The sequence below is a fragment of the Oncorhynchus keta genome, chromosome 31 (genome assembly GCF_023373465.1).
Source record: "Oncorhynchus keta strain PuntledgeMale-10-30-2019 chromosome 31, Oket_V2, whole genome shotgun sequence".
Classification (NCBI taxonomy): domain Eukaryota; kingdom Metazoa; phylum Chordata; class Actinopteri; order Salmoniformes; family Salmonidae; genus Oncorhynchus; species Oncorhynchus keta.
Window position 1 is genome coordinate 8,300,165 of NC_068451.1, and position 13,517 is coordinate 8,313,681.

Below are 13,517 nucleotides of genomic sequence, written 5' to 3' on the forward strand. Positions count from 1 at the left end.
CCTCATTGACCTGTCATTCTTTACGGGGGAATTATTCTCCGTGTTTATTAGAGCACAAGAGGTAGCAACACATCAGAACAAAACTTTTGAAAAAGCGTATTGAAAACAGAAAAGACAGACAGAGAAGAACAATATGGACACGTTACTGTCTTACAGACACGTGTCACGGAGGGACTGCGGGAGGGTCACACTGCAACTGTGTTTTGTAGGGGCCGATAGAACAAGTTACCAGTCTCGTGCCCATATAAGTTCATCCCAAGACACTCAAACTATGACCTCCACATACCAGTCAGCCAAAACAGTTAGCCAAATATTATGTCCTGAAAGGGCCATGTAATCCCAATCATTCCAATGTTGCACATCCTATTTCTACCTTTCTTAATTAACGTCACAAGAAAACATGAGATATTTCCTATATACATTGCTAAATGGTTTTTACAGTGAAAGCAAATTTGCATCAGCTATGAAATCCCTTTCCAAATTGGTGCCATAATCTCTGTGTGTAATCTGTAATCTCTTAATCTGGTTTTGTTGGTTAATTGATCTAATCCAGCCTGTTTGTTGGTGTCATTTTCAGGTATGAGTCTTATGACATGAACTAAATGCCATTTACTGTATGGGTGCCAGCGCTTGTTCAAATGCTGTACAGTTCAACACTATGGAGAAGGTATGGAAAGGGAGGTGAGAGCTCAATTCCAAATCGACCCCTAGTCCCTATTCCCTATACACTCCCTTAGATCTGAAAAGTCAATTGCTACTGGTGTTGGTGTGGTGGGTACAATCTACACCTGAGCAAGTAGAATGAAGATGATAACTGGTTAGGAGGAGCCTGGTCCCAGATCTGTTCACACTGCTTTGCCAACTCCTATGGTCACTGTCATGATGTTTACAAGACAGCATCAACCGATCTGGGACCAGGCTAGGAGGGCATTCGGCCCCATGTACTCCCTCATCCCCAGACCCCATCCCACCCCCTTACAGCTGGCTTGTTAGTCTTCCTGGCCAGACATGCTCTTGGTCTTCAACTCAGCCAGCTTGCCTGTGACAAAGTTCCACTTGAAGGGCGTGTTCTCGCTCCCTCCTCCCAGCATGGCGTATCTGGAGAAGCTGGTGTTGCTCCCTCCTCCTCCATCTTGACTCTGCTCGCCCTCCGTGTTCCCCCCCTGGTAACTCTCCCCCCCTCCCTCACCAGCTCCCTCTCCCACCGCCTCCTGACCCTCCTCCATCGTGCCCGTCTCGTTTGTTGCGGCTTCAGCCTGTTTTGAGGTGGCCATTTGTTTCCAGTTGGTGGCGAAGCTACCCCAGAATCCTGAGGGTCTGGCCGGTCTCTGCGGCTCCTCAGGCGTCACTGCTAGTGGACTGGGGATACAAGGGATGGAGGGGGACCATGTATCATAATATGTTTAACTCAATTAATATAATTACTTTATTTATGTATTTAATTAAGCATTCATTCATTAGACATGGATGACATTCCCATGTTCAGGAAGAGGAGGTGGAAGAGGAGGGGGCAGGGGAATAGAGAGCTGTGTAGAAGAGTAGAGTCCCACTGACTGGTCTGGGACAGGCGGGCTCTCAGTCTCCTCCAATAGCTGGTGCTCATCCTCTTTGTTGAAGAGAGCTGACATCCTGTTCCAGCCTTTAGCCCCAGCACCCTGCACCTGAACACAGTGTCAAAGGTGTGTGTGTGTGTGTGTGTGCGTGCGCTGGAGCACTGTCCAATGCCAATCCTTCGGAATGTGATTAATGTGTAACGTCTGCATTAAGTTCCATGCCATGTGTGTGTGTGTGTATGTGTGTGTGTGTGTGTGTGTGTGTGTGTGTGTGTGTGTGTGTGTGTGTGTGTGTGTGTGTGTGTGTGTGTGTGTGTGTGTGTGTGTGTGTGTGTGTGTGTGTGTGTGTGTGTGTGTGTGTGTGTGTGTGTGTGTGTGTGTGTGTGTGTGTGTGTGCTTACTCTCTTGGCCAGCTGAGACACTGCATTGGGCCCCTCATCCTCCTGGACAGGGCTCATATCAATATCTGCATTATTGACCTGGGAACACAGGTCCAGCAATGACCATCACACATTTATATTGTCAGCCTCAGCACAGCAGTGTTAGTAGTGAAGTATTGAGCTCTGTGTAAAAACACATGCTGTACTCCTCGACCCTGCTTTTCAGTGCATTCGATTTATTGGTAGTGGTTGCCCTCTAGTGGGTTAATATAGACACTACAAGCAATTTCCAGAAAAATAATTACACAGAAAATGTCAAGGAAAAGTCTGTCATTGAAAATGCTGGACAGTGCCCAAATGTAACACAAAATCCTAATTTGTAGCAACATCATTTACTATATTGAAGAAGTCAGATTGGAGTAATCCCTGTGGATTCATTTTAATCCATTATGCCGAAGACAATAAACCGAAGACAATAAACCGAGGGAGAATATACAGCCTACTTTATTTCTGTATCCATTTTAAGAATAGAAAAAGCTGCCACAGAGTTAATTTCCAAGAGGGTAAATATTCTTCGCTTTTCTCAGACATACAGTAAGAACGATAACTCCCCCCATAACTCAAAGAACTCTAAGTAAAAGCGATGTTTTCAGACATCATTCTAACGCAGTATCCTTCACACAAGCCCTGTCACCATGTCAAGGACATAATAATGAAATATAATATTATTCATTAGGATCTACGAGGCAAAACTGATCCTAGATCAGCACTCCTACTCTGAATATGCGGGCTTTCTGTCTTCGTCTGTCTCATCCCCCTGTCACTGGAATGCCATCTAATCCGTGTACGCAGCTCCAGTTCCGCATCAGGTTTCCCGACGTTCCGAAAAAACTGGGTCATCCTTGTTCCAACAGCCTGTACCAACCCCGGACACATCGGGGGTGTCGAGACAAGAAAAAATCCTGAAAACTCAATCATCGAAAGACCCTTGGATTTTTAAAAAACCTGATAGTATGTCTAATAGCACTGATAGCTTGTCCATCATATTATCTAACATAGGTTACAGTATGAGGGGTGGGTGAAAGTTCATATGAATAAACCAGTAGCTACTGCAGACAGAGTACTATAGCAGCGATTTGGGTTTCGAATTTGTAATTGAAAGCCTATGCTACAGTGATTAGCATGTTTTGGCCAAAACTATAACAAAGCACAAGAGGAACTGCTCTGTAGTTTCCTCGAAGTTCCAGCAGAATTAAGCCTTTGTGAGCGGAACAAAATTATATAAGTCAAACTTCAACAACAATGAATAAGCAAACCAACAGATCTGTCGCTGTGAGAAGCCACAGCGATCCTAAATGAGAGGTTGTGTGTATCAAGCATCTCAGGGTAGGAGAGCTGATTTAGGATTAGTTGTACCTTTTAGATCACAGAACAAGACATCTGCAGGGGAAATCTGCAGATGAAAGATAAGCTTTTTATATTCTCTACCTCTTCCTCTGTGTACTCCTCTAGGTCCGGGTTCAGGGTCTTCAGCACTTTGCTCTTGTACACTTTCCATATGGGATTCATGCTTGTTCACCCTAAACGACCTCTAGAACTGTTGAAACAACTCTCAGTAAGGCCTCACAGCTTCGTGAGGCAGACCACCCTCCACCAAGTCCCCTCTGCAGGTCTTCTCAGTTTGACTAATGCCCTTTTCCCATTCGTACACTTCCAGCTCTTAGACAACGACTCAGCCTCGACGGAACTTTGACCTGACTCACTCTAGGCCTGTCTAGAGTGTTGTAGGCCTGTGCTGTTTCATGTTGTATCCCGATTAGATTGTCAATGTCTCATGTCAGGAACACGGGTTGCTGGTAACATCCCTGTGAAGCATCTGATCAGTTAGAGGAATCAAGCAGTTGCCAATGTGAACACACACACACAACCCCATGCATGTACGCAACCACACTCACACACACACACCGTCACGGTTCAGGATTCAGGCTGCATCGGTTACCTGGAAACAGGTGTGGGTTTCCTCATGTATTTTTCAGCAAGGCTCTTTCCCAGAGGTAGTGGGCCATTGTCGGCTGGCACCGCTAGACTGGCCGCTGTAACCCTAACCCAGTGGGCGCTGTAACCCTAACCCAGTGGGCGCTGTAACCCTAACCCAGTGGGCGCTGGCTCCACACGGGTGCCATGTTTAGATGCCCGTTACACTCTGATACTGATTAGAGTGTATGTCCCATTTGACCAACATTATGAGAAGTCAGGCCCAAAGCCCAGTGATGCTCCTGTTCAGTAGATCAGTACACAGAAGTCAGGCCCAAAGCCCAGTGATGCTCCTGTTCAGTAGATCAGTACACAGAAGTCAGGCCCAAAGCCCAGTGATGCTCCTGTTCAGTAGATCAGTACACAGAAGTCAGGCCCAAAGCCCAGTGATGCTCCTGTTCAGTAGATCAGTACACGGGGCTTAATCTTCCTCCTAATTGATTGTTGTTCATTTCTGTCACACGTTGTCATGTGGTAGACGACAAGCAAGATCAGCTCAGTATAAAATGTGGCACAATTATGGCAGAAAGTTCAGGGCAGACTACTGCTACCAAATGAAGTAGTACCATCGCAACATGTACATCGATACACTTATAGTTTTGTTTAGGGTGGGGTGACTAAAGAGTAGAGCACTTATTGGACTCCAGATGCATTTGAAAAGTGTCGAGTGACAACACTGTATCATGTCTTTCTTGTTTGTTTTTTTAATCATCTACCTCATTTACTTTTAGTGTGTTTGTACACAAACTGCAAACTCCAATCCTTACCTGTTCACTTCCTTGGAGAGCTGGTTTTCAAGTACTGGTTTGTTGGCAACCTGAGGAGGGCTTGCTAGTGTAATGTAGATGGAGACAGATATCATAAAGCTTTGATGACCTATACGGTTTCATTGAATACTGAGCATAATACAAACAGATATTTAAAGAAAATATGTTTCTGACACATTTGAATAAACTCTTTTAATTTTAATAAACAGTTTTTCAAAGTTTCATTACCTATTATCTAACTAAATGTTTTTCGAATTTTCTTTCTAATTTATAAAAAAAAAGTGTTGTAAAGTTTTGCATACACCAATCGTAATCATAGTAAACATTGCCTCAATCCTAACAGCGCCTCTTCAACCTCAGGAGGCTGAAGAAATTTGGCTTGTCACCTAAAACCCTCACAAACCTTTACAGATGCACAATTGAGAGCATCCTGTCTGGCTGTATCACCGCCTGGTACAGCAACTGCACTACCCACAACCACAGGGCTCTCCAGAGGGTGGTGCAGTCTGCACAACGCATCACCGGGGGCAAACTACCTGCCGTCCAGGACACCTACAGCACCCAATGTCACAAGAAGGACAAAAAGATCATCAGGGACAACAACCACCCGAGCCACTGCCTGTTCACCCCGCTACCACCCAGAAGGCGAGGTCAGATGTATCAAAGCTGGGACAGAGAGACTGAAAAATAGCTTCTATCTCAAGGCCATCAGACTGTTAAACAGCCATCACTAACACAGAGAGGCTGCTGCCTACATACAGACTTGAAATCAGACATTTCGCTACACTTGCAATAACATGTGTATGTGACTAATACGATTTGATTTGATTTGAAATGCAATGGTGTTGTTTTACCAATGTAATATTGGCAGCCTTGACGATAATCTTGATTATACTACACAGTGGTGTAATCTTAGCATACCTGTAGTTCTCGTGTTGCCAGTTTTGATTACCATATAGAGTTCCGCTTTAATGAGGGGATTGCATACTTCTAAGATAAACTTCAATAATGTATGGGCTTGTATGGGAGAGGCACGCACACACACACAGGAACACAATATAGGCATGACTGCTGATGGATGTTTCCTGTTTGAACGGCAGCCACTGATCATGGCTGCCCGGGGTTGGATTTCTTCCTGAGATGGAGACATAAATATTTACCTGGGTCGTATTCATTAGGGCACAAGGTTGTTCACTGCTAACCTGTGAACGTTATACAGGCCTAAAACTCACTGATCTCCTCCACTCACAGTGTGTCGTTAGTGTTTGCTGCACCTGATCATCATGCCTCTGTCTGCTGAATGGTTGCATCCTTCTACATTAAAGTTCCATCTGCATCATTCAACAGGGAGACAGACTACTGGCATAGCAAATCAACTCCTGCAGTTATTATGGATTTAGGCTGGGATTCAATCCGAAGGTGTGTTATGGAGCAGTGCACTATACACCCAACAATGCTGGCTTTCTAAGGCATTTTCCCTGATGTGAGCAGAGATCACATTCATGGTCAATGCTGCGCAGATCAGCTCAAACATCATTTAGTTAACGTATCTAGGGGCAACATCAACTGTACCCAGTTCTTGTCAAGGAATGATCAAACTCACTCATACTGTAGGCATGTAGCCTAAGCTATGTATTGTAGGCTATATGGGCCTTCTAGTTCATGCATTGTCTCCTTATAGACTATAGGCCATAACCCTCCACTTAGCTCCATCCTAAATCAATCCTAAGACGTCAGATTGACCTGATGGCACTTGCCATCTGGAGGTGAAAGAAGCAGCATTGAGTTTCCCTTTACCTTGCGCTCAATCTCACACGGGCCTTATTCCATTAGATGTGCAATGCATCATTCCTTCTTCCCTTCCTTGAAGTTATCGCTGATCTTTAAGTGATTGTAGTGGTGTAAGCAAGGTTACCACCGTATTACTTTGACCAATCCAACCAATTTAGATCTGTGATAACAACGAAAGTATGAAGGATCTTACATGTGTAGTACATAATAATCTTTGAGCATTGCCTTTCATGGCCACTAGGTGACTCAGGAAGTCTAAACTTTTATATTTCACACTTGTTTTTTTGTTTGACTTTATGGATAAGAATGTATTGATTTACCTTATCCAGTTTTACCGCTGCTCCTTGCCTCAGGATGCTTTACTCTTTATGTTATTAAATATGGGGCATGAAACCAGTTGAAACCAGTGTGTCTGTATGAGGCTACCAAACAAAAATCAATTGTGGTGGGCTGAGAATTTTGAGGAGAAGAAACACCAAATACTATTTTTGCTGATTGTTTAAGGGGGGGGATGTTGCATGTGTATGTCGGCTAAAAGAAGTTAGAAAGGACCCTGTATGGATGAAGTGTGTTACACCTTGACAGTCGCTTACTTTCTGGTACATGTCCTCTTAAAGGGGCAATCAGCAGTTGAAACGATAACAAAGCCTTGACCCTGCCCCTGTTTTGGTAAAAGAAACTGTGGGGTGGGGCTGGAGAAATGTAACCACTCTCAAATTCATAGACAGAGCCATAGACAGAGCTATAGTTTTAACCTTGTTTTGGCGGCCTTATAGTGTTTGTTCGCGTTTACTTTGTTTACAAACAAAGCTTATATTTTGACAGTTGAACTAAGCTCACGAGGCATTTATTAGTGATATTCTTCAAGAATCAATCGGTACATGTCATTCGTTCATAAGCCCAAACATGTAGCAACTGCTGATTGCCTCTTTAAAAGTCTGAAGTAATTGAAAGAAAGGTGTCGGGGTGACATTATTAGTATGGAGAGTATCATATCAAGCTTTGCAGGCAAATGTTCACAAATCAATGATTATGGAACAATGCCTGCCTCTCCATATGTCGACAAGTAAAGTCCAACCACATAGCAGTAATCGTAATAGGTCATCTAATTCCTGGGACTAGGAACATCAGTAAATGTATAACATACTGTGTGTGTGTGCACGTGTGTTTTGTGTACATATGTGTGTATGTATGTACAGTACATTTTAACCTCGAGGGCTCAGGGCAGATGCATTTCCACATCCCACCACCACTTGGCGACAGGGAGCCATGTCACTCCTCTTAGCTCTGGGCATGAAGCGCTACCCTAAATGTAGAACACAATGTACAGAACACAGAGTTCCATCCACACACACACACACACACACACACACACACACACACACACACACACACACACACACACACACACACACACACACACACACACACACACACACACACACACACACACACACACACACACACACACACACACACACACACACACACACACATCCCAGAGCTTCCCTCCTACTTCGTCTTCCTCCAGAAACGCACATGTCGCAGTGTGGATGTGTATGTGTTCAATGTGATCACAGAGAGGGAGAAGGCCTCTGCCCTCTGCTCTCATCATGGCATGGCCTTTAACATAGATCCATGGTGATGTAAACATTAGTTGTTCTTAGATTGTTTTACTTGAAATGAAAATGAACAATTCAGTCATGAAAATGAGTCTTTTGTTCAGCCCAGGATGGAATTTTGGAACGATGTACAATGTGTGTTTATACAGTACCAGTCATAAGGGGCAGCAGGTTGCCTAGTGGTTAGAGCGTTGGGCCAGTAACTGAAAGGTTGCTGGATCGAATACCCAAGCTGACGAGGTAAAAATCTGTCGTTCTGCCCCTAAATCAAATAAAATATATTTATATAGCCCTTCTTACATCAGCTGATATATCCCAACCTAAAACCCAGGTGTAGAAGCACGGTGGCTAGGAAAAACTCCCTAGAAAGGCCAAAATCTAGGAAGAAACCTAGTGAGGAACCAGGCTATGAGGGGTGGCCAGTCCTCTTCTGGCTGTGCCGGGTGGAGATTAAACAGAACATGGCCAAGATGTTCAAATGTTCATAAATGACCATGGTCAAATAATAGTAATCACAGTGAACAGGTCAGGGTTCCATAGCCGCATGCAGAACAGTTGAAACTGGAGCAGCAGCACGGCCAGGTGGACAGGGGACAACAATGAATCATCATGCCCGGTAATCCTGAGGCATGGTCCTTGGGCTCAGGTCCTCCGAGAGAGAGAAAGAAAGAAAGAGAGAACATACTTAAATTCAAACAGGATACCGGATAAGACAGGAGAAATACTCCAGATAACAGACTGACCCTAGGCCTCCGACACATAAACTACTGCCTGAATAAGGCAGTTAACCCATTGCTCCCCACTAGGACATCATTGTAAATAAGAATTTGTTGTTAACTGACTTGCCTAGTTAAATAAAAGTACATTTGGACACACATACTCATTCAGTGTATTTTTCTTTATTTTTGCTATTGTCTACATTGTATAATAATAGTAAAGACATCAAACTATGAAATAACACATATGGAATCATGTAGTAACCAAAAAAGTGTTCAACTAATCTAAATAGATTTTAGATTCTTCAAAGTAGCCACCCTTTGCCTTGATGGCAGCTTTGCACACTCTTGGCATTCTCTCAACCAGCTTCACCTGGAATGCTTTTCCAACAGTCTTAAAGGAGTTCCAACATATGCTGAGCATTTTTTTGGCTGCTATTCTTTCACTCTGTGATCCAACTCATCCCAAACCATCTCAACTGGATTGAGGTTGAGTGATTGTGGAGGCCAGGTAATCTGATGCAGCACTCCATCACTCTTCTTCTTGGTCAAATAGCCCTTACACAGCCTGGAGGTGTGTTTTGGATCATTGTCCTGTTGAAAAACAAATGGTAGTCCCACTAAGCACAAACCAGATGGGATGGTGAATTGCTGCAGAATGATGTGGTAGCCATGCTGGTTAAGTGTGCCTTGAATTCTAAATAAATCACTGACAGTGTCATAAGCAAAGCACCCCCACACCATCACACCTCTTCCTCCATGCTTCACGGTGGGAACCACACATCTTTAGCTGTTCTTGCCATAAAATGGACTTGGTATTTTACCAAATAGGGCTATCTTCTGTATACAACCCCTACCTTGTCACAACTCAACTGATTGGCTCTAACCCATCAAGAAGGAAAGAAATTCCACAAATTAACTTTAACAAGGCACACCTGTTAATTTAAATTAATTCCAGGTGACTACAGCTCTACCCTTTAGCTCAGTGCAAATGCTGCTTGTAATCCACGGCTTCTGGTTGGGGTATGTACGTACGGTCACTGTGGGGACGACGTCATCGATGCACTTATTAATGAAGCCAATGACAGATGTGGTGTAATCCTCAATGCCATTGGAAGAATCCCGGAACACATTTCAGTCTGTGATAGCAAAACAGTCCTGTAGCTTAGCATCTGATTCATCTGACCAATGTCGCACATTTAAAATGCTGATAGGAATTTGGTAAAACTGATTTAAGTTTCCCAGCATTAAAGTCCCCAGCTACTAGGAGTGCCGCCTCTGGCTGAGCATTTTCTTGTTTGCTTATGGTGGAATACAGCTCTTTCAATGCTATCTTAGTGCCAACCTCTGACTGAGGTGGTATGTAAATAGCTACGGAGAATACAGATGAGAACTCTCTCGGTAGGTAGTGTGGTCTACAGCTTATTATGAACCAGGAGCTGTGCTGAGGTTTCTGAAGAGTCACTGCCAGGACCTGCAGAGGGAGTGGGCCCGATTCCTTCACTGGGTGGAGTATGCCTAGAATTCATTGCGTCACTCCTCCACTGGGCTGACTCCCTTCCAGTGTGTTCTTGGTTATCAGCCAGCCTTGGCTCCGTGGACCCTGAACCAGACCGAAGCTCCTGAGGTAGAAAAGTGGTTCAGGCGCGCAGCAGAAGTTTGGAACAATGCCCACGGGAGGCTCCAGCGCACCATCTGCCACCTGAAGGAGCAGGCGGATTTGCCACTGCAGTAAGGCTCCCATGTTCCATCCTTGTGATTGTGGTTGCCTCTCCACCAGGAACCTCCCACTTCGCCTGCCATGTAAGAAGCTGAGCCCCCGGGTTTGTGGTGCCGTTCAAGGTCCTCAGGAGGGTCAACGAGGTGACATATAGATTACAGCTCCACACTAACTACCAGATCTCACCCTCTTTTCATGTTTCCATCCTCAGGCCGGTGGTTCCTGGTCTCCTGGTTGAAGCTATCCCACATCACACCTATCCGTCTCCCCTCGAGGGAAGCCCCGCCTACGCCGTCAGATCCCTCCTGCACTACCGAAGTCATGGGGGTTGGCTTCATTACCTGGTGGACAACATTCCAGATCCCAACATCACCCGAGATTTCCACCTTCGCCGCTCCTCACCCTCTGGGCCGTCCCCCTGGCCGGCGTCATCCTGCAGCTGAAGCTGCGCGTCGGGGTCCTGGCAACCCTGGTCCTGGCAACCCATCATTACACACACCTGGCAGCCCTCATTACGCACACCTGCACCCCATCATTAGGCACACTTGGACTACCCTGATTACTCCCCCTTTATGTAGCACTCCCTAGCACTACTCTTCAGGCAGATGATTCTGTGTTCTGTGTTCATGGCCAGAAGCTTCTCTTGATTTGTTTCGATCCATGTTCTTTATTATTAAACTCACCAACTGCACCTGCTTCCTGACTCCCAGCGTCATTGTTACACCAAGAATGGCCCACCAACCAAAGGACATCCAGCCAGCTTGACACAACTGACCGTGTAGCGTCCATGCCTTGACAAATTGATGTTGTTCTGAGGGAAGGGGGGGGGGGTGACTCAATATTAGAATGTCTTCCTAATGTTTTGTACGCTCCCTGTAGATAGATAATAGGCTTCTTGTGTTTGGATTCTTTATCAAGACAGGACAAAACATGCTTACATAGGAAAGTGAACCAAACAGAATGGGTGGCATGTTGGTGACTGATGGTGGTCCTTGGTGATCTGTGGTGGGTCACCTTAGCCTGCTGGAGGTCTGTGACCCTGGACATTAGGGCATCTCTGTTTCTCTCCACTAGGCTTTATTCAGTAAGGTGCACAGTCACCCCATGACAAACGTGACTAACGACTTGGAGACTGAAGAGACAGTGAGACAATTTAAGAGCGTTGGAGTCATGGATTGGGGTTAGAAATCCCCACTAGGACAATGTACTGTATAGCCTTGAGAAAAGCACATTATTGCCTTAAATATGTTATATGAAGAGTACGTTGATATCTGTAGGCTAAGTGATATACAAGCCCATTTTGTGTTGGTATCATCTCTCGGACAGCTGATGTGTCCCTGGAGAATAATGACTAACAGATCAACACATCTTTGAGGTACTTTATCCCAAACCCATCTCTTTATCCACACACACACGGATCCTCAGACGACCGATGTATGGTGCGTTTCGCTCATCGCCTCTAAACCAAAAAACTCCAACCAAACTGAAGTCATCTTCAGTTTCACTCACATACACCATGGTCCATTACCCAGAATGCATCTCAGAGTTAGCAGAATACTCCCACACCATGGGCTACTGTACAACAAGTCGTTGTTTATGGCTGTGAGCAAAGTATCCACTTCCATACACCTCTAAATTAGTATGAGGACCTTTGCAAATGTCAAAACATCTGCGCTTGTCCCTTTTCCCTCTCCCTTTCGTTATCTGAATTCCTAATCAAACCCCAGCTCCTTTCTAGTCTCTAGGCCCTAATGGACCACCATCAGTCACCAACATGCCACCCATTCTGTTTGGTTCACTCTCTGTAGCTGATGTGAGAAAGACCTTTAAACAGGTCAACATTCACAACGCCGCGAGGCCAGATGGATTTCCAGGACGTGTGCTCCGGGCATGTGCTGACCAACTGGCAGGTGATTTCACTGACATTTTCAACATGTCCCTGATTGAGTCTGTAATACCAACATCTTTCAAGCAAACCACCATAGTCCCTGTGCCCAAGAAAACCAAGGAAACCTGCCTAAATTACTTCAGACCCGTAGCACTCACGTCCGTAGCCATGAAGTGCTTTGAAAGGCTGGTAATGGCTCACATCAACACCATTATCCCAGAAACCCTAGACCCACTCCAATTTGCATATCGCCCAAACACATCCACAGATGATGCAATCTCTATTGCACTCCATCCACACTGCCCTTTCCCACCTGGACAAAAGGAACACCTACGTGAGAATGCTATTCATTGACTACAGCTCAGCGTTCAACACCATAGTACCCTCAAAGCTCATCACTAAGCTAAGTATCCTGGGACTAAACACCTCCCTCTGCAATTGGATCCTGGACTTCCTGACGGGCCGCCCCCAGATGGTGAGGGTAGGTAGCAACACATCTGCCACGCTGATCCTCAACACTGGAGCCCCTCAGGGGTGCATGCTCAGTCCCCTCCTGTACTTCCTGTTCACCCACGACTGCGTAGCCAGGCACGACTCCAACACCATCATTAAGTTTGCAGATGACACAACAGTGGTAGGCCTGATCATCGACAGCGATGAGACAGCCTATCGACAGCGACGAGACAGCCTATAGGGAGGAGGTCAGAGACCTGGCCGGGTGGTGCCAGAGTAACCTCTCACTCAACGTAGCCAAGACTAAGGAGATGATTGTGGACTACAGGAAAAGGAGGACAGAGCAAACCCCCATTCTCATCGACTGGGCTGTAGTGAAGCCACATCACTAATAAACTAGAATGGTCCAAACACACCAAGACAGTTGTAAAGAGGGCACGACAAAGCCTATTCCCCCTCAGGAAACTAAAAAGATTTGGCATGGGTCCTCAGATCCTCAAAAGGTTCTACAGCTGCAACATCGAGAGCATCCTGACTGGTTGCATCACTGCCTGGTACGGCAACTGCTCGGCCTCCGACCACAAGACAATACA

At 45.3% G+C, this 13,517-nt stretch overlaps 1 protein-coding gene and 1 long non-coding RNA gene across 2 annotated transcripts; one reads left to right on the forward strand and one right to left on the reverse strand.

The window, feature by feature from the left end:
* Positions 1 to 989: 989 nt before the first annotated feature.
* LOC118364036 (uncharacterized protein C1orf232) lies at positions 990 to 3,876 on the reverse strand. Its single transcript, XM_035745284.1, has 4 exons — positions 3,422 to 3,876; positions 1,955 to 2,032; positions 1,555 to 1,661; positions 990 to 1,359 (listed from the first exon to the last, which is right to left on the reverse strand). Exons 1-4 carry the CDS (start codon positions 3,500 to 3,502, stop codon positions 990 to 992), a joined length of 636 nt encoding a protein of 211 aa, XP_035601177.1. The 5' UTR covers positions 3,503 to 3,876.
* Positions 3,877 to 10,285: 6,409 nt separating this feature from the next.
* LOC118364120 (uncharacterized) lies at positions 10,286 to 11,279 on the forward strand. The gene is made up of 2 exons (XR_004821514.2): positions 10,286 to 10,666; positions 10,795 to 11,279. It is a non-coding gene; the product is annotated as an uncharacterized LOC118364120 (long non-coding RNA).
* The last annotated feature ends 2,238 nt before the right edge of the window (positions 11,280 to 13,517 follow it).